Here is a 22097-nt window from a genome sequence, read left to right as displayed (position 1 = left end):
ACCAGAGAAGCCACAAGGCAAAGATGTACTAAAAATGTTAAGTTTATCTACTAGTGTAGTGTTAAAAAACGTTTCAAAGATGTACTAAAAAATGTTAAGTTTATCTACTAGTGTAGTGTCAAAAACGTTTTACATTATGGACGGATAGAGTAGCTTTACTCTTTTTTTGCAGGGAATCTACTAGCTTTACTTGACACTGGGACCTTCCAAGACAAACCAATTTGCCACATCTTCTGCATTTTATGGATTTGGTGGGTGATTTAGATGGTAAAATACTAAAAAATCATGAAAATAACAGAATAGTACAAGTCGGACAGACACCTCAGCTGAAATGGCCGAATGGCTTGTGAGATGTTCCCATGCTAGGCTTCGTTAATTGTCAAACTGTCGAAGCTATGCCTTTCAGCAGTACGTAAAGAGAGGCAGAATTAAGATTACAAGGGCATCCATGAACTACAACAACCATGTATTTTGAATCATTGACCATCCAGAGGTGGCAGGCAGAGAGAAAAGATGAGCTCTCTTAACCCAAGACAATGCTACAACATAGGCTTGCTCATGGTGTAAACAAAAAAAGTTACTACATGGGATGCCCTCAAATGGCTCCATATACAACATTACATATAACTCTACAAAATGAACTAACACTATGATCTGACATCCTTGAAAACACCACCTCTCTCCATCTCTGCAACAATCTCTTTCAAGGCAGGCACTTTGCTAGCTAAAGTTCTGTACAGTCTAGAATACCTGGCTCTTGTGCCATCGGCGGATCGTGCAAGGGCAAGCAAGCTGACTGCTTCCGGCAATTGCTCAAACACGCCTTTCATTTCCTCAAAGCCCATCTCTGCAAGAACAGATGGTCTTGGAACAACGCGGATTACCTCGCCACCTTTAGGTTCCTGGACTCGTTGATCAGCCTTGATAACCAGTTCACAGCTCGAATTTGCTCCGCATTTTATGATGAAAGGTGCTGTCGTTCCGGTGTTAAACTGCAATACGTTCCACTGTGAAACTTCGCTCTCTCCCAGCGTGTTGGAATTCAAGTTGGGGTCAGGGGCAGGATCATCGGGGTCTTCTTGCAGTGACTGTACACATACATGTTAGTGTTGCATCAGCTAAAGTTAATGGAATATAACTGAGACTTGGTGTTTGGGCCTTGGCATGACAAGTGAGCCGTCAGCTGGGATTCATATAAGCTAGACCCTATCTCGCAATGCATAAGCTATATTGAAAAAAGAAAAACAATTGTGTCTTAACAATTCATGACTACCACAACCAATCAGCTGGGATTCATACTAGATTGCAAAATGTAAAGGTGGTCCACATCCTAGTGTATGTACAGAAACCCAAAGAGAGTAATGATTAGTTAACCTAAATATAAAGTTGAAATTTTGCAAGTCAGAAGTTACTAAACCTCCTGTTACAAAAGAGATCTACTCCCTCTGTCTCCTGGGATTCATATAAGCTAGACCCTATCTCGCAATGCATAAGCTATATTGAAAAAAGAAAAACAATTGTCTTAACAATTCATGACTACCACAACCAATCAGCTGGGATTCATACTAGATTGCAAAATGTAAAGGTGGCCCTCATCCTAGTGTATGTACAGAAACCCAAAGAGAGTAATGATTAGTTAACCTAAATATAAAGTTGAAATTTTGCAAGTCAGAAGTTACTAAACCTCCTGTTACAAAAGAGATCTAGTACGATTTAGAGAGAACTGTCTTGCAAAGAAACAAAATCCTTCATCTTTTTATCATAACCCCATTTCTATTTGAGGGGTCAAAAATCAATAAATCATACTCTTTCTTCAGGGCATAGATTATCAGATACTCCCTCCGTCCCAAAAAGCTTGTATTAGATTTATCTAGATATGGATGTATCTAGACACGTTTTACAAGCTTTTTGGGACGGAGGTAATACTATGTAAATATAAGTACTACTCTATCATTCAGGGCAAAGATTATGAGATACTATGTACATACCTCTACAGCATTGCGTGCATCCGTGATCTGCTTCTGAGCACATGGATGATCAATGTCAAGAAGAGAAGGCATCTGTGCCAAGAGGTCATCCAATGATTCTAGCAATGCTTTCTTTTTCGATTTTCGTAATGGTCTTGTAGAGCTTTGTTTAATTACTTCCTGATGTCCAAAAATGAACAAGTATGGTGTTAGAAAACATGTCTCTCAGTATAAAACATAAAAGGCAAAACAAATATAGGCACAAATGATTAGCATCAGACCTTGACTTGCTTTAAGATGTTGTCTAGAGATATGAGAGATGCTAATCGTGCATCTTCAGCAGCAGTTGGAGGATTCCGGATAGGTGAACCACCTTCTTCTTTGGTTAACAAGGCAGTATCAATCCGCATTTGTTGCATGATCTGGTAAGAGTATGACAAGGGTGAGATGCCACAAGTAAAAGTGTCAACTTAAATAGTTCAAATGTACGAAGCTACAAAAGGAGTGTGGAAACGTGACTTCATCATACATCAACGTGAACCCCAGGACTTGCTTAGTGAGTTAAAAATATTTTTAGTAAAGAGCAGGCAGAGAGAAACTTATTCCATCACCAAAATTTGAACCACAGATCATGTTTACGCACTTCATTCATAAATTTGAGAAGTCCATCAAGTGAAGTGTACCAAGTGCAACACATGAAAGTAAATTTTGTGAGGGAGCTACAGGCACCTTTCTTCTTTTATGATCGACGGACTCCAGAGCAGAGCGCAGCTTACTGACATGAACAGGATCATCAGCCTCCTCTGTTGCCAATGTGCCAGCTATGTCCTGCAATATTACGAAGGATAAGAGAAACAATTGTACTGGATTTGTTAGACCAGAACGTGAGACGGGTAAATAAAACCTTCAAGTGTTGTAGCTGTGATGTGTAAACACGCTTGCTGTACTCAGATAACAGCTGGCCTAGAGCATCAGTGCTTGGGGGCTGCGCTGTACCAAGGCCAGCCATCCATCCATCCATGATAGCGGTAGATAACAATTCAAGTTGCCCAGTAGTTCCTCCAGCAACATCTCCACCAGTTACAGATAGAAAATCAAAGTTCTCTGCAAGCCATGCTCGGATTTGGCGTTGTAATTCACCAGCAGGTGTGTGAACAAAAAGAGCAGCCAAGGCTTTGTTTCCAATCGCAAAAGCCTTCGCTTCCTCGGTAATTTCCCGAAGCTTTCCTCCAGTGACATGTTGTCTCCAAGTCTCCTGTCAAATGTAGCACTAATACCAATTACTCAATGCTAGCACATATTCAAATAGGTAAAACATCTAGAAGCACGGCAAGCCCTTCAGATCATTCAGTGGCAATATATCAGCATAACATGTCCTAGCCTGACATATTAGCATCACTATGATGACCAAAAATCTGTACTTAAGTGACCATGCAAGCAATAAAGCATAGGGACCCCATCAGAACCGCAGATATATCCAAAATGAAATAGATCTAACAGTAACATATGCAAGCAATTTTCAGTGGGAGTGCTACTTCTGCAACAGCTAAAGGAGAACAAGACATACCTCCTCAATCCCACGAAGCTTCAGAACAATCGAGGAGAATTTTGATTTCTTTTCCTGTTTAATGTTAACCTTGAAACCATGCACATTTTCATCCATTAAGGCAACCCGTGAACCATGATCATGGTGGTAACCAGGAGACCTGCCAGGACTACTTCCCCTGCTAGAACCTCTGCTCCGACTAGTACTATTTGATTTCTCCAGAAAACGTTCAATTGGAGAAACCTTGAAGAAGGAACAAATGGACAAATACCCTAACCCATTTAGTACAAAAGGATGGGGCCTCTTGGCTTAAAATAATATAATAGATAAAAGCAAGACAGCGACATTGCACCTTGATGGACTGAAGTTCTGGGGACCTAGCAAGCAAAGATCTAATGTATAATATCCGGACCCTTGAAACTAGCATGGTATCCATAACTTTTCTTGGTTCCATTTTGCGAATGAACGAGAAGACAGCATCTCGGATCTCGGCAAGTATCTCATGCTCCCTAGCAGCACCCGCTTTGATAACTGCAGCCAATACCTGGAAGCATATCATAATTACATAGTCGCTCATGAATGGAAATCAACATTTACTATGACAGGAATACCATGAAACTGAAACAGACTAGGCTTTCACATACCTAATGTAGCCTATAATAAACAGTTAAAAAAGGCTGAGGATTTCAGACCTCAGACATAGTGCTCAAATCAAGGAACTGTATAAAAATCCCATATGAACGCCTGGCCACTTAATCAAGACACCACACAGCACATCACAATCTCTAGATATTCCCATGAAAGAAAGAAAACAATGACTAGCATCACTGCGCTGAATATGAAAATGGGATGGTAGTATCTGCTTGTCATGCAAAATGTAGGCAGCTGTCAAAGTAGGGTTTTGGGCATGTAGGGCTTTGGACATATTATACTAAACTGGATTTTGTGGTGATTCGCATCAACTCTAACCAATCGGCACCATTCTTCTACCTAGACAAATTAGGGACAAAATGCATTGGACATCAAAAGATCAAAATCAAAACAAATTCACAACTTGGACAGACCGTACCCATCCAACTTCTGTACAGAGTTGTTCCAGTTAGTGCCACATACAGCCTAGTAAGATGAGAACAGGCATCAACAACCAACTACACAGCAGCATCCTGACAGGTACTGGATTTTCATATCCTCTCCGATCCCATAAATCACCTAACAGTCCAATGACCATCTGATGGAACTGGACGTTCTGAATGGGTCATAGATTTAGTGGATGGCCGGTGACCATAACAAAACAACAATGAAATGATAAATATGCAAAACCAGCTTATAACAATAGAAGAATAGAACTCTTATAGGTACAATGCAAATATTTTCTGTTAATTTAGCAGTACTGACCAGCATCAAAAGCTTATTTGCACCATCAGCTATTGCAGCAAATCCCTCAAAGTGGTTAGGATCAAAATCCATCAGTGCCGAAGTCAGGTACTCCCCAGCAGGTGTAGTTTTTGCTAACTCATTGCTTGATTTCACTATAGCTCCACTGTTTCCAGTTTTGTCCTGAGACATTGTTGTTGGAAATACATCTGGTGATTGAGTTTTGGCACTGTTGCTCCTGCAAATACAGTTGTAAATGGAACATGGTCGGATACTTTTTTTATTGCAAAAAACAGTGAGATTGACTGATTGCACATGTATGCATAGTAGCATTTACCTGCCTATATCCCTTCCCTGAGCATTAGTTACTTGGTTTGAAGATGGACTTGGAGCCTACAGACAAATATTACTGCATGAGAACATTATAAGCTTTATAGCAAAATTTGCAAACACAGCTTTTCTAAACTATTTGCAAAATAGAGTTACTGACAGATCATAAAGAGAAATGCTATCAATGAGTACTTATATAAAATAAAAGCTTCTTGGCACAGCTCACGTTGACACAGTACACTGAAAGACATTGAGAACAAAACAAGAATGGTGAAGTTATAAACTCATGTGGAGTTTCTGCATTTGCTACGTTGAACAAGCTCTCTATTATAAAGGACAAGTGAGGGCAGTTAGAAGATATGCAGTTAACAGTTCGTATTAATTCTAACTTAAAGTGGAAAAGGGAAGAAGGAACAATAGGCAAGTAAGATATACACACAAATGTCACATTCCAGGTCATTCCAAGGTAGATGGATAAAAAAAATCATCACACCATAAGGAATGGAGGATCATGATCATCACTCGCAAAGCCACACGTGCAGATTGAAGAAAGTAGAATTTTGGTCCCTTGTGGGGTGCAAAAATGCCTGAACATGCACTGCAGCATCAAGGGACAGACAAGACAAAGTGCCAGAAATGACTTATCTTTAGACCTTTTCACAAGCACTAAAGGAGTCCAGGAAATGGGACAAACTGAATAAAAAAGGGCCCAACAGTTGAATAAAGTGAAGGTATTCAAGGACACCTGAGGAGAGCTTGCTAATCCCGATTTCTCTGTAAGTCTGTCGAAGAGCTTCTCATTCTCCTCATGCAGTTTCTACATTAATCAAGGCAATGTTTCAAAAGTAAGACATTAATTAAAGCGCAGAAAATGAAGGCCAACGGTTCATAAAACCGAAGGAACCAGAAGCTTGACTTGTCTTGGCTTAAATAAATATAAAGAATAGAGAAATCATACACGCCCATCATAACACACAGAACTCCAAAAGTAGTGCATACAATTTAACTGGATGCAAACAAGTCTCATCATGGTGTTGAACATCAGGTGGTACATGATACCAATAGAGTTGTTAGCACTAAGCTAGCAGGTCTCCTAATCTGAGTATAGAAATCAGATCCATGATAAATAAGTATAGCTTTAAGATCCTTTTTATATATAATCTTGCTTTATTATGCATGAGAACATGAATACAAACAACCAACAGTGTTCTATAAAACTGTCTTCTCAAATTTGCACCTTGTGCAGGTAGGATGGAAACTCCTAAGCTGAATGCAAATGCCTTTGAAATTGACAGTGAGAGCGCTCGTTGCTCAAACGACGATCAGTTTGACCAATTAAAATTACATTATTAGTTGCTATCAGTGGGTGGGAAAGAACTGGTAAAAGAAGTCCAGAGACACCACTAATTAGTCGCGTACTCAAACTTGAGGTAATTTTTTGTAATTACGTAAGTATATAATTCAAGCAAAAATCTCACATTTGCATGAGGTGGAACAAATAATACTTGGTGATGAAAGATAATTAAAGTATCAATACCTCAATAAGGGCATCCCTCTTTGCTAACTCCTCTTCAAGCCTTTTGGTCACTGATGATGACTCAGCGGTTGATTCCATCATCTTTGGGGTTGAAATAACTGAAGCAGATTCAGATCCAATTGTTGATCTTGCATCACTAGAGTTCAGAGCGTCATTAAGTTGAGACTCAATGGACTTAAGTTTTGCCTGTAAATTGTAGGAACAAAATAAGCATGCAAAATACAAGTGGGTATTCGAATATATAAAAAAGTTGGCTTTCTAACCATACTACGTCAGTTAACACTCAAATCTCACCAGCAGATGCACAAATAGTAAAACTCGGGTAGCTATACACTACTATTGAATAGTGTGACAGACAAGCTGGTCGTAATCACATTATAGTCCCTTATGGCCAGATTAGGAAAGGAAGAACCAGATTAGATGCCAAATTATGATACAATTTAGTTGGGCAAAAGAGAATGTTAATGAAGTTTTTTTTTTTTGCGGGGAGAATGTTAGTGAAGTTGAAACATGGTATAGCCAGAATGAGAGTCCAAAAACATCTACATGATGATGGCATGGTGAATAAAAACCCAAGGATGAACCGCACTCTGTTGCATATACTTATACCATTATACGTGAGTGGAATGCTAAAAAAATGCATTATCTTGCAGCATGAATTTTTATGGCTGCACTGTAAGAAGCTATCAAATGCTAAAAAAATGCATTATCTTGCAGCATGAATTTTTATGGCTGCACTGTAAGAAGCTACCACACGCCATAGATATTTTTTCATGGAGCCAACACATGCTAAATAGAAATGCACCACCATTTTGAAGGTTGTTGCTTTACATATTTACAGGGTCCAAGACTATACATCAAAAGCCACTGCTAAATTGAGTGAAAGAATCATACACAACACAAAACATGACTAGCTTTTTTAGTGAACATATTAACAATAGCATTAATCTCACCCGCAAAAAAAAACAATAGCATTAATCAAGAGAATTTTTTTGAAAAGGGAGACAAAATAATTTCAAGAAGAAATAGTATAAGCATCAATACTGAAACAAAATTCTGCCCTATCTAATTTGACAAATATAGATTGTTGATAATAAGCAAACATATTAACATTTAACCTGTAGCGATTGAATTGTTAAATCGCGTTCATGCATCTTAATTTTCTGCTCTTGCTCAACTTCCAAAAGACGAGAAATCTGGTCCCTTAGCTGATTGTTCTGTTCTTTCTCAATCTTGTGCTTGTCAGCGAGCATTAAATTTTCAGACTGCGATAGATAAGAACAACAAAAATGTCAATCACCTTCAATGTTTAATACTACAAGACTGCAGGTTGAGTATCCAAAAGATTATAACTGAACCAAGGATTACGAGTCGACAAGTCGTTGAGTCGTTCCGAGGTTGAGACTCATAGACTAATCGGACTAGTCTTAGACTAGTGCTAGACTAGTCGACAAAGTACTGTAGTAGTCAACTACTAATACCTAGTAGCAGTATGGAGTAGTAAACTGTACAACACATTACAACAGATACAATAAAACCAGCAGTGCTAGCCAACGCTCGCCAGGCCTAGCCCAGTGCCGCTCAGCACGCCACCCCCAGCTGGCCCATTTGGGCCCAAGTAGCCAGCCTACTTAGCCTACTTCCCATCCCAGCCTCTGTAACCCTAGCTCCCGATCGATCCCGTCGCCGCCGCCTGCGCCATCACGCACAAAAGCACGCGCGCGCGCGACCCGCGCCTCCAGCCACCGCCGCCGGCGAGCCCACCGACCACCGCCGTGCCTCTTCTCTTCTCCTCTCTTTCTCTCCCCCTCTCTTTGTGGCAGGGCCGCACGCGCCTACGGGGCACGGCCATGGCCGCCGCCCGAGCACGAGCTCCGGCCAGCTGCCGCGCCTTGCTTCGCCATCCGCCGTCCCGACGGCGGGTCAGTGGGTGCTGGCGGTGGCCTCGTCCAGGCGGCTTGTTCTCATAGCTCGCTCTCCAATTTCCCCCTCCCAAATTTGAGTCGAGCGACTCAGACAGCAGGACTAGTCTAGACTAGTCGTAGACTAGTCTCTCGACCGCTCGACTCATCGAATTAGTCTACACGAGATTCGCAGTCGACACCACAGTTGCGACTCATGGACTAGTCCATCGACTAGTCTCGACTAGTCCTTCGACTCGTAATCAGTGAACTGAACTACACTTACGAGTTAGTGCATCCTGGAATAACATCTGAATGATATATTAGCAACATAAATTACTGAAGATTGAACAGAGATGCACCATCAACATCAATTACTGAAGATTAAACAGAGATGCACCATCAGCATTACTGTAGCTTTTCCACATAAAGTTGGAATTAATCATCCCAGGACTAGGATACATTAAAACTAGAAACGCACGAATCGCCCTGTATGTTCTCAATAGATGTTATTTCAGACAATGGCCAAATACACACACATTTGACCATTACATTTTTACTGGCTGTTACTAAAAGTTGTAGAAGATACTATGATATCCAAGTACCTCTGATGACAAATTACTAATAATATAACTACAAAACTAAACTTTTTGTCAATATTAGTGTCAAAGATATAAATGTTCATGTGCATGCACTCTTAAATAATATTTATTTGGACACACATTTTTTTAATCAAACAACAGGGGCCTCAGTAAAATAACTGTCCAAATGGTCATAATTGACTGTATTTAGCTTGGCATTAGTTTGATTCAGAGCAGTAGTATGGGTAGTATTGACCTTCAGGTCAGTTTGTAGTGTAGAAGAAACTCTCCATGCCTTCTGCACTTCGTTGAAGAGCAGTGTGCATTGGTCATTGGCCTCTGAGAGAGAAAGTTTCAACCCTAAAACTTCTTGTCTCAAGTCCGAAACCTCCTTTTCTTTCTCATGCAATTCTTTACGTGAATCATTAGCCTATGAATAAAATAGAAACATGGTTAAATGGCTATAAGAGTTAAAATGGGACCATGCAAATATCGATCAAACCCATACCACATCTCTCCATTTCTTGATGGTATCACGATTTCCAAGGCTCAATTCAGCATTTCTTGCTCTGGCCGAAAAACTGAGTGTGGGCAAAGTTCTAGACAAATTTGAAGCACTTGGACTTACATGCACAACCAACAAAATCTTCGAGCTGCTTCCTGCACGAACGAAGAAACGTAAAACTAAGAATGGTATTGGTAGGAGGTGGAAGCTTCCTTTTGGTCTTACTACATCTGTTTTATGCTATATAAAGGGAACCATTTTCCCTTCGGCCTGTGTTCGGATAGACAAATATACATGGACCCTAGAAAATCTTATAAGTATCGCATTGTTTATAAGCAGCGCCTTACAATTATGCCCGCTTTAGGCGCTTAGGCGTCAGGGCGGTTGGTGCTCGTCTTAGGTCACCTTACCGCAAGTATCTAATCACTCTTTTCCTAGTTATACCATATGAATGGTAGCATCAGGTAATTGCATTGGTCAATAAGAGTAATAGGGCATAAAAGCTACTAGTGTTTTTCCATCATATGTTGATTTCACATGCATTACCATTTCTTATTTTCTTAATGTGTCAAACATAGAAGGGGGGCTTGGATCACCAAAGGATGGGTAACAGACTCTGATTTTTACGAAGCAGATGCATTTCCATTTCCATGAATCAACCATGCATTATCAAACATGTTATTGTGGTACTACACTTTCCAAATTGCAATTATGCAAACATGAAAAATTCTATTAAAGGTTAAGATGGTAAGGATCTCATATGGCCTTACATCATTTTAAACTACGTAATTAAACTCAGTAGAAACTGTGAGAACAAAAACAGATGAGAGTATAAGATATACTTCACTTAATATTAATTATATTTCATCTTTTATTACAAATTCTTAGGAGTAGTTAGTATTTTGTGTTCTTATCATGTGGATTATTTGTATCAAAATTATGAAGCATGGCACATTGATTTTGCCCTACAATCTCCTAAAAACAAATTGTTTCATATTTCTTTTTGGGGGGTACGGACGTATGAAAGGGGGCATCAGATGGATACACCCTCCGTTAGCACTTTGGTTGCAACCAACCAGGAACAGACTATATTGCACTTAGGACAAAAAATAATTAGACCCTTATGGAGAAAGAAACTATTTACCAAGAGAGTCAGCTAAGATTTGTATAAGTCTTGAATTCCCAGACAGAACAGGCTCTTTCTTTGCACTTAAAGAGGCCAGAGCATCACCCAACCTATGCATAACAAAATTGAGAGCACTTTTATATTAAATAAAAGGAAAAACATAAATGCATTAACAAGAAATGAATATGCGCCATTGAGATAGGCCACTGACAATCAAATCACCAATGAGGAAATGATCAGACTAAACAGAAAACAAGGAACACAAGAGTCATGCTACTTACGCAGAAAGTGACTTTGAGACGTGCAAACAGTCTGTTACATTATCTCTATTGGCATCCTCCTCAAGAAGGCATTCGCTAGCTGGCAAATCTACTAGAGAAAGCTTACTGTACAGATGTTCTCCTGTTACATAATTTCTGTAGTGTATATGGATGGTAATAATCCTGAAAATAAAAGGAATATTTTTTAGTACTCCTTAGAAAAGTTAGTGCCGTGAATGAAAATAAAAATTAAAAAAATATCCAAACAGTGGCTTGTGACAAAAAGTTTCATAGTTACAATGGCAAGAGCAGGGAGCAACAATAGAGAAGGCAATATTAAGTTTCTTCAAAAGTAATGAACCCAGACCACCAAATAATAGTCCGTTTCATCTTCAAATAGGCACCAATGAAGATTTAAATATTCAAAACCTATGACTGAGACATTAAGTACCAGAAAAAGGATTAATGCGCCACCAAGAAATAATGCCCTTTTTAAAGATTTATCTGACAAATGTACTAGGGAGTACAAACTAGATATTACATTCATCATTGCATCACAAAAAAGATATTTGACCTAGAAAAAAACAATGTTATGGGGTATGGATGGAGGGAGACAATAGCACTTATTGACATACAGGTGAGATACGATGGCCTTCGTCGAATGTACAGATTGGTTTTGAAGTGCTGTCTTTAGAGCTCCAGAAAATTCCAATGGATTTTCAACCTTCTCCTGCACAAGTTCCACGAAGGATTCTTGCACACCCATGCGGGCTTTCAGAGCTGTGCTTCTAGATTCTGACAGCAAATCCCGGACCTGTGCGAAACGAACAGATGCAATTAGGCTGCTGTGATACCGACTATACAAGGAAAGTGCAGTCATATTCACTTGACACGGAACAACAGCCAAGTGATCATTGGTAGAATTCCACTGACAGAATTGTATTAGTACCTGATCATTGTAGAGTTCACAGGCAGTAAAATAGAAGTTAAAGTGTGATGTGGAAGTAGTATCTGAGTTTGAAAGATCAAATAGTTCCTCAAAGCATCGGAGATATAAACCACGATCATGGCTAGATCCTTCCTGAAAAGAAAGCATAGGAATTTCAGTCAAAGAGTAGTGCATCTATGAATTTAAATAAACATTCAGTCAAGAGCATAGCAAGAATGTAAGCTTCTACGTCTTGTTTTGCAGTACCTGGGATCAGATCTTATCAAACAATAAAGTAATTCTGAGAAACAGGTGCTGCCCTAAAAGTGCACTAAAATATTACAATTAGCCATTGAAGCTATAAATAATAGTGCTGTTTGAGAAGCGTCGTTGCATTCCTTTGTGAACAAGTGATCGACGCTCATCATTCTAATGGCTCTCAATACATTGGTTGCATTTTTTTTCTTTGTTAGGAGACACGAGTTACATGATTGAATAAGATATATATATATATTCTAACATACAATCACAGGTTGATAAAATAGACTTTGACTATTGCACCTCGTAAGAACTCAAAGGGTGACAGATTTCATAATGCATGTACCTTTAAGAAAAACCAAGTTAGGCTCCATGTACCTTTCATAATGCACTGTGCTATGGGCTTGTCATAATAAAGATATTTGCCATACCAAGATGTTATTATTTTTATAGTATATTTCTTGCAAACAATTCAGAGGGAGCAAGAATGGCATCAATGCAACCTAAACATTCTGTAACTTAGAATGTGTAATTTCATGAAAAACAATTATAAACACATCGGAGTAGATGAAAACCAGTGTATGTGTCTTTCCAGAGCGGCTTTGACCATACGCAAATATGGAGATATTGTACCCATCCAAGGCAGACTGCACAAACGGTTGAACATCGTGGAAAAGTTCACCTTGAAATCATTTGAAGGACAGAATCAGTGTAAGAGTTGTAGATATTACAAAAATATGTTGTCAAAGTTTTGCGCAGTCTGGCACTTATTAATTGCATCCTGCATGGCCCATCATCAATCTTACCTTGCCCGATGTGGGGACCATATACCCTGTCAAACTCATAATCCTTCTTAGGGTTTGTAAGAGACTCGTCTCCAGTGTTTACACGGATAGTAAAATCATCTGGAAACTCGACCGCTGATGAACCCTCATCTTCGAATAATGGTCTGCTACGGCAGAATACTTTGACATTGCCTGAAAGGTGTTCATAATTATGACTGACGCTAAAAAGACACCACACACAAAGATGAGTCATGTGTGTAAGTCAGGCAGTATAGAACATAATAGAGTACCTTTCAAGGTCAATAAGTCATTGAAAAGCCTTTTCTTCTCATGAATCAAAGGAGTGATTCTAGTTTCAGTTTCAAGTGCAGCTTGATCTACAGCAGCAAAAGATATAATCTCAGGTAACAATGGAAATTATATTAAAAATAGATGAATAACAAAACAGAGCAAGTTGCAATGCATGAAAAAGCATGATTCTCTATCTCTTCTGACTATGTACATTGTGTGATTGGGGGGGAAAAGTGTCCTTAGAACATGATATGATCCAACAACATCCAAAGTCAGTTTGTTATGTCGTTTTAATGCTCAGGGGATAATTTTATTACCACTGGCTTCATACAGTTACTATTTGTGGTCACAAGATTATAGAATGTACTTAACTACTTAAGGGACTTATATGTGCTATTCGCTATAACTGCAATACGTCCCAGCTCTTTCAAAACAGAGCGCGAGTACATGAATATAAGAGTTGCACATAACCCACCCCATAATTTATAAACAGGGAATCATTATATTACAGACACCGGCAGCCATATTATGCTCGCTATGTGCCAATGAGAGAAATTTCACTGCAAGCATATAGCTTATTCCAGGAGCCTTCAAAACACAGTACCAACTACCCCGGCAAAACCACTATCATCATTAACATTAACAAGCCTAAAGGGCAAGGAAAATATAAACAACTAGATGTTTATAAATGATTAAACAGGACCCCCTCATTAACACAGGGGGAAACGAGGTTAATACTTAACTGAACACCATGAAGAGAGATTGAACTTACCTAGTTTCCGAGTTCTATCTGCAAGAAACCCAAGATAGCGAGTGACACGGCCCAATTTTGCATTAGAATACTCAAGAAGGTCACTAGCTTCTTGTCTAAGTTCCAAGCAGTCCTCTCTAGCAAGCTACAAGTGTAATTTATAAAAGTGAGTTTTAAGAAATGATCAAATACCAACACAAGCAGGAACAAGAGAAAAACATGAAGTGAACACATATTATCGTGCACATCAAATCATGTTGATTTGACATAATCATCATAGCTCTGGTATTTGTATCAATTAGCAAGAATAGTTTCCTGGAATTTTTCATGTGAAAGCAAAATTATGATAAATATTGAAAGCGCCGACAGTATTATCCTGCTCAAGTTTGTTTGCACTCCTCATTCCTAGTGAGCAGGTAACGGAATCGCCGCCTCCCAATGTGGTTCCAGTTGAGTAATTTCAGTTCCTCTAAATTAAGGAAAATCATAACAGTCATCTTGTCCTCGAACATACTAAATGAATACAATGTTGGAGCCTCTCGTCCCACCATGGTACTGTTTCATGTTGAACTAACACCAGTAACAGAAACACATTGCCCCGCATATACCTATAGTCTCCTCAATTCAACGCATTATTACTAGTTGAGCACAGCCAGACTTGGTTCTTCAATCAAATAAATTTAAAAATTATACACCGTATATGTAACTAAACTGCAAGTTTGAGCTGTAGACCCAATAGAGAACCTCCGTTAACGGCCCCCAAACAAATGGAGCAAAAAACAGTACGGAATCACAGCACTGCATCAACATGCGTCCAAATCCTCTACCTCAGCCAGCTCATTCGTGGATATACGTAACCCAATGCGGAAATATTCGCGGAACCGGTGCGAAGCGCACGGCAACATCCCGCACTCCAACGATGCCGCCCGGAACGGCAAACCAGCTTATCCCATCACCCCGACAAAATCGAGCTAGAACGATAGAACCGGACACCGCAGGCACCGCCCAACCCGAAACTCGAGAGCGGAGCAAGCACCTGGACGCTGTCGGCGAGCTGGTCGAGGCGGTCGGCGACGGGCATGGCGCCGGACGCGCGGGGCGCCCCCTCGGAGGAGCGGGCCACCATGGCCGTCGGCGGCGCCCTGGGCATGGCGGTGGGCGGCGCCAGCGGCGTCCCGGCCGCCGGCGTCGGCGGCTGGAAGCCGGGGAGGTCCCACGACCAGCCCCCGCGCGCGTCCGCCATTGGCGCCGCGACGAGCGGAAACCCTAGATCGAGCGCGGCTGTGGTTTAGCGGGCCACGGAGGCGAGGCGGGGCGGGGCGGGGGAGGAGGCGGACGAGGCGGTGTGGTGGACGGAGTGGAGGGGGGGGAGAGGAGACGCGGCCCCTATTCCTCTTCAATCTATCGCTTCGGGGGGAGGGAGGACAGGGGCCAGAAGTTTTTCCGCTTTCGCATTTCCGCGGCGTTGTTTTGTTCCCCTCTCCTTGTTCGGGGGGGCCTTTTGGCATCATCGGTTTTTGCTCTTGGCTCGGCTGTGGTTTGAATTCGCTCGCCGGGGCCCCGCCGCGGGGCCGTGGGAGGATAAATGCTCGCCGTACCCGACCATGTACTCGCGGTGGCATTGGTTGGGGTTTGAGAAAACGCACGGTGGCATTGATTGGGTTTGAGAAAAACACCTGCGTGGAGTAAATGAAACCGTGCAGCCGAGGGATGAAGTCAATACGTAGTAGTAGTATAAACTGGGAATGATGCCTTCCAGATTTTCAAAGGATAACGAAAAAAGGTCGCTCTCTCTTGCTTTGTTCAGACATCGTTTTAGCTTTTTGATTGATGAAGAAAAACAGAGATGGCAAAATGAAAGCTATGTCGTTGTGGATATTTTTGTATGCAAATGTATGTCGGCCCTGGAATGTTGCTAGGTTAAAGAACTGTCAAGTACTTCCTTCGTCCGATGAAAAGTGTACGTTTGGGTTTAAAATTTATCCACAAAAAATGTACTTCTATCTTCCTAATGCACTTTAAAGTATTTTATCTCATCACACGGTAATCAAGACCAATAGCATTCTATACATAGTCTTCTTAGACAACTTCAATGCATTGGTGCTAAAGTGGGGTGCTAAGTGCATTAAAATGCTTAGCAACTAAAGTCCACAATGCATCGGTGCTTAGCCTTTGTAGCTAAGCCCCCTTTATTTAAATGTTAGTAACAAAACTCCTTCATGTATTGGTTGATAATCCTTTTGCATAGGTCCACGTATTTAACATTGGTTCTTTTTGGGGTCACTATAATGCTCTCTCTCATCTTTAATTGCTTTACTACATCATTTTTCTGCCTATATGACACCATCAAAAAAATGGTAAATTGATTGTAGTACGTCATTCTATGCGATGGTTAACCATTATTTAGATAGGTGTACCATTATTCTGTGTAGTAGGTTTGGAAGAATGTGAAGAGTGAGGTAAAGTATACTTCCTTGGGATTTTCATGTACATAAAGTCCAAATCCAAATTTCTTCTCCATGACGGCAGACCTTCTGAATTTTTGTTCGCTAAAATGCGTCGAGTTCATTTGTGTGAATACCTACAGAGCAATTAAAATTGCTCACAAATGAATCATAGTAATTTTGGTAAGAAGCTTACTGTAGCATCTAGCATATATTATTTGTTAAGAGTCTTCTCTTTGCTTTAGTCAGTGAGTGTTGGACTTGCATCGGTTATAAATGAATTGATCCTCTAAAACCTTCTTCAAGTAGCAATCTTTGTCTATAGCATTTGCAGTGCACCTAACAACCTCCCATCATGATTCATTGTCCTTTTTTTTGGTCCCCTTTCTCATGCCTTATTAGCACACATATGTTTTCTCGTGTTCCCCATGTCCTTGATAGGCAACACACTTTTGTCTCCTTGCGTTGGTCCAATTCATTTTTTGTTTCTTCCGCATCGAGTCATGTTCAAGCGATCCGGTATCTCTATTCCTAATGAAGCAGTTGGTAGTGTCTGTTCCGGGTTTTTTTTCGTCCCACCTCCCACTTTCGCTGGGTTTTTTCATAGGTTTTTTCTGTAGATTTTCTTTCGTCCTCTCCCCCACTTCACCGGTTTATTTTCGTGTCACCCTCTCACACAATGAAAGAAATTTGAACATATCAGAATTTTCCATGCTGACGCAAATTATTTAGTAATGTAGAATCAATCACGATCAATCTCTAAAGATCAAATCTAAATTAATTAACATTGCCTTAAATCACTCAATCACATTAATTAGAAAACAAATAATTTATTTTAAAAAAAATCGCTCAATCACATTAATTAGGAAACAAATAATCTCTACTTATAATCGAGCAGTTGGTAGTCTCTTTTCCAGGGTTTTTTCGTCCCACCTCCCATTTTCGCTGGGTTTTTTCATAGGTTTTTTTTCATAGATTTTTTTCGTCCCCTCCCCACTTCACCGGTTTATTTTCGCGTCACCCTCTCACACAATGAAAGAAATATGAACATATCATAATTTTCCATGTTGACGCAAATTATTTAGTAATGCATAATCAATCACGATCAATCTCTAAAGATCAAATCAAACTAAATTAATTAACATTACCTTAATTCGCTCACTCACATTAATTAGAAAACAAATAATTTATTTTAAGAAAAATCACTCAATCACATTAATTAGGAAACAAGTAACCAATTTTAAGAAAATTAATGTGTAAATCATAACAAAGAAATCTCATCAGGCGAACGAGGCCCCCTCGAACGCCCGTGCACAGCCGCCCTGTTCCCTCTCCCCCACCCAAAGTCGTCCTCTTCCCCACCGGCGCCGCCCTCCACTCACCTTCTTTTCTTAAAGCGGGGAGGCCCCAGATCGAGTCGTGGAAGTCAGCGGGGCGGCGACTAGATCCATCATGGCCACATCTCGTCGAGATGGGCCGCGCCGTGAGAGGTAGATCGAGGGGGCGGACACCATGTGCATCTTCTCTCTCGGGACGCCGCTCCGACCCAATCCGGTGAGAAGGCAGGCCTCCGTGTGCGGCAACGAGGGCGGCTGGCGACGGGCGACGGCCGGCCCTCTCCCTCCCCTCCGACCCTCCACTCTATGTTTCCTCCAAATGACTCTTCTCTAGATGGCGATGTGGGGTCTCTGTAATAGGTGTGTTATTCATTTGAACGATGGTCGCCTTTGTGCAGTCGTCGACCACTATCGCCATGTTCATTGCTCCCATGTATTGGTACTTCACGTCAATAATACAACCTTGAGTATCAGTTTGATAATTCATCTTGAAGGCGTTACCTTTGGCAACACATATTAGGTATAATATACTCCACTCTTCATGACTGTTGCACTCTCTTCCCATAAAGTCGGATTTGTTCATCCTTTTAGTGCAATTTATTTCCTATCAGCAATCTGCTACGCATGCAATCTTATGAGCAAAATTTTATTTAGGCCATCCTTTTCATAGTATTATTCAGGCATCGCTTTTTGGTCTCTGAGTATCAGAATTAATATATCCTACACAAGCTAGATTTGTAGGTGAGACTGACAATTAATCATACTCTGCTGTTATGCAACACCAAGACTCTTGACCTTTTCAGTCCAACAGTATCCCATAGGTACATAGATAGAATAGAACCATCATAATCTGTAAAGCAGCTGAAGAGCTAACCATATTCAAACTGCAAAGAAAAAGTATAAAGTTATTTTTAGAGCAAAGACTAGCTTTGAGAAAAGAAATGCATATATTTGATTGGGAAAAGAAGACATGCTAGCTCAAATATTTTGTGATGCAATTATGCTCCATTTGATAGCAGAGTGGCATTATGTCCCTCAATGATTCTAAATTTCTATTATCTGACAAAATTTGTTTGCCAGTCTTTGCCGCGCTGCTTTTAATGCTGGGGTCTCAGTAGAATTGTTGTTCCGCCAAAATTTAGATGTGAAGAGGAGTTCCTGATAATAGATGAACATACCAGCCTACTTGCCTACAACCAAGGTAGAATTATCAGCGGGTACGCCAGTCGGAGCTGTTGACTGAAGAAAACCTGTAGATAGCTACTGTTGGGGATATAATTATTTACATAAGCCGCCCAGGAGGGGCCGGGTTACGCAAAGAGAAGCCCATCTGAAGCCCAAGACCAAGATGTGAAGATGGCGGTTCAGTAAAGGGTCTAAAGGCCCACACACGATTTAGGGCCCATGGTGATAACCGCCATGAGGGCGCGACTTGTATTGTAAGGTAGAAATAACTAGTCACCGAGCCGAACACTGTTTATGAGCCGGCCGGGACTCTGTAAGCCGTAGGGCGTCGACCCGTGTATATAAGGGGACGACCCGCTGGCGGCTTAGGGACAGAAGAAACAAGAGATCGAGAACCGGGCATAGCGTATCTCGCTCCCTGGTCATCGAAACCTCAAGCAATTCCAACCCAACTAGATGTAGGCCTTCCTTCACCGCAAGGGGCTAAACTAGTATAAACCTCGCGTGTCCTTTGTCCCGATTAACCCCTTTAAGCTTCCTAGTTGCGATGGCTCCACGATCAAGTCCTTGCAAGAGGACATCTGTCGTGACAATTCCACAACAGTTGGCGCCCACCGTGGGGCCAGCTCACGGTGGATTTGAGTTCTTGAAAGGCAGCTTCGAAGGGCTCAAGGGATACACAGTTGGCTAGATGACCAAGAGTCGTCGCGGCAAGATCTACATCGACGACGAAGGCTAGGGCCCCAATGTCAGCTCAATTGAGTATGGCTACCAGGTCCCCTTTGGCGGAATTCACGTCTTCATCGGCCGGATTGGTGAGCCGGGCTCTGAGCCGGACAGCTGCACCGACCTCATCGAGACGGTTCAGCGTGCGAAACCCGCCCGAGCTCAACCCGTCGTGAAGCGTGCCTTTGTGGGTTGCATCCATGGAGGTGAACTTCCTGAAGGATCTGAAGGTGATGATGAGCCTGTTGGGGAACGTTGCAGAAAATTAAAAATTTTCCTACGGTTTCACCAAGATCCATCTATGAGTTCATCTAAGCAACGAGTCTAGGGAGAGAGTTTGCATCTACATACCACTTGTAGATCGCGTGCGGAAGCTTGCAAGGTGATGATGTAGTCGTACTCGACGTGATCCAAATCACCGATGACCAGCGCCGAACGGACGGCACCTCCGCGTTCAACACACGTACGGGACGGGAGACGTCTCCTCCTTCTTGATCCAGCAAGGGGGAAGGAGAGGTTGATGAAGATCCAGCAGCACGACGGCGTGGTGGTGGATGCAGGGCGTCACAGCAGCAGGGCTTCGCCGAGACTACGAGGGAGAGACGTAACGGGGGGAGGTGGAGGCGCCAGGGGCTGGTGTATCAAGTCCCTCCTCTCCCCCACTATATATAGGGGTGCCAGGGGGGGCGCCGGCCCTAGTAGATGAGATCTACTAGGGGGCGGCGGCCTAGGGGAGGTTTCCCTCCCCCCCCCCAAGGCACCTAGGGGTGCCTTCCACCACTAGGACTCCTCCTAGGGGGAAACCCTAGGCGCATGGGCCTATAGGGGCTGGTGCCCTTGGCCCATGATGGCCATGGCGCACCCCCTACAGCCCATGTGGCCCCCCGGGACAGGTGGCCCCACCCGGTGGACCCCCGGGACCCTTCCGGTGGTCCCGGTACAATACCGATAACCCCGAAACTTGTCCCGATGCCCGAAATAGCACTTCCTATATATAATTCTTTACCTCCGGACCATTCCGGAACTCCTCGTGACGTCCGAGATCTCATCCGGGACTCCGAACAACATTCGGGTTTCTGCATATCCATATCTTCATAACCCTAGCGTCACCGAACCTTAAGTGTGTAGACCCTACGGGTTCGGGAGACATGCAGACATGACCGAGACGCTCTCAGTCAATAACCATCAGCGGGATCTGGATACCCATGATGGCTCCCACATGCTCCTCGATGTTGTCATCGGATGAACCACTATGTCGAGGATTCGATCAAACCCTGTATGCAATTCCCTTTGTCAATCGGTACGTTACTTGCCCGAGACTCGATCGTCGGTATCCAATACCTTGTTCAGTCTCGTTACCGGCAAGTCACTTTACTCGTACCGTAATGCATGATCCCGTGTCCAACACCTTGGTCACATTGAGCTCATTATGATGATGCATTACCGAGTGGGCCCAGAGATACCTCTCCGTCATACGGAGTGACAAATCCCAGTCTCGATCCGTGTCAACCCAACAGCTACTTTCGGAGATACCTGTAATGCACCTTTATAGTCACCCAGTTACGTTGTGACGTTTGATACACCCAAGGCACTCTTACGGTATCCGGGAGTCACACGATCTCATGGTCGAAGGAAGAGATACTTGACACTTGCAAAGCTCTAGCAAAACGAACTACACGATCTTTTATGCTATGCTTAGGATTGGGTCTTGTCCATCACATCATTCTCCTAATGATGTGATCCCGTTATCAACGACATCCAATGTCCATAGTCAGGAAACCATGACTATCTGTTGATCACAACGAGCTGGTCAACTAGAGGCTTACCAAGGACATAGTGTGGTCTAAGTATTCACACGTGTATTACGATTTCCGGATAATACAGTTATAGCATGAATAAAAGACAATTATCATGAACAATGAAATATAATAATACTTTTATTATTGCCTCTAGGGCATATTTCCAACAGTCTCCCACTTGCACTAGAGTCACCAATCTAGTTACATTGTGATGAATCGAACACCCATAGAGTTCTGGTGTTGATCATGTTTTGCACGCGAGAGAGGTTTAGTCAGCGGATCTGCGACATTCAAATCCGTGTGCACTTTGCAAATCTCTATGTCTCCATCTTGAACATTTTCACGGATGGAGTTGAAACGACACTTGATGTGCCTGGTCTTCTTGTGAAACCTGGGCTCCTTCGCGAGGGCAATTGCTCCAGTGTTGTCACAGAAGAGTTTGATCGGCCCCGACGCATTGGGTATG

At 42.0% G+C, this 22097-nt stretch overlaps 1 protein-coding gene across 1 annotated transcript; it reads right to left on the bottom strand.

Moving 5' to 3' along the window:
- Positions 1-328: 328 nt before the first annotated feature.
- Positions 329-15516, bottom strand: LOC119329660 (kinesin-like protein KIN-14L). Its single transcript, XM_037602725.1, has 23 exons — positions 15177-15516; positions 14162-14285; positions 13389-13475; positions 13120-13290; positions 12889-12995; positions 12077-12208; positions 11763-11941; positions 11149-11310; positions 10886-10977; positions 9745-9896; positions 9493-9666; positions 7873-8019; positions 6755-6940; positions 5963-6034; positions 5225-5280; positions 4909-5125; positions 3866-4057; positions 3535-3756; positions 2872-3222; positions 2697-2795; positions 2249-2389; positions 1989-2147; positions 329-1088 (listed from the first exon to the last, which is right to left on the bottom strand). Exons 1-23 carry the CDS (start codon positions 15381-15383, stop codon positions 648-650), a joined length of 3870 nt encoding a protein of 1289 aa, XP_037458622.1. The 5' UTR covers positions 15384-15516; the 3' UTR covers positions 329-647.
- Between the last annotated feature and the right edge of the window lie 6581 nt (positions 15517-22097).

Source organism: Triticum dicoccoides, chromosome 7A, assembly GCF_002162155.2.
Source record: "Triticum dicoccoides isolate Atlit2015 ecotype Zavitan chromosome 7A, WEW_v2.0, whole genome shotgun sequence".
NCBI lineage: Eukaryota > Viridiplantae > Streptophyta > Magnoliopsida > Poales > Poaceae > Triticum > Triticum dicoccoides.
This window is presented reverse-complemented; position numbering and strand designations above follow the sequence as displayed.

Excerpts from the sequence above, each read along its gene's own strand:
- LOC119329660 (XM_037602725.1), bottom strand. The coding sequence starts at position 15,383 with ATGGCGGACGCGCGCGGGGGCTGGTCGTGGGACCTCCCCGGCTTCCAG. Across the intron at positions 14,286-15,176 it reads AGCTCGCCGACAGCGTCCAG|CTTGCTAGAGAGGACTGCTT; the intron begins GTGCTTGCTCCG and ends TTACACTTGTAG. Across the intron at positions 3,223-3,534 it reads AGCTTCGTGGGATTGAGGAG|GAGACTTGGAGACAACATGT; the intron begins GTATGTCTTGTT and ends TACATTTGACAG.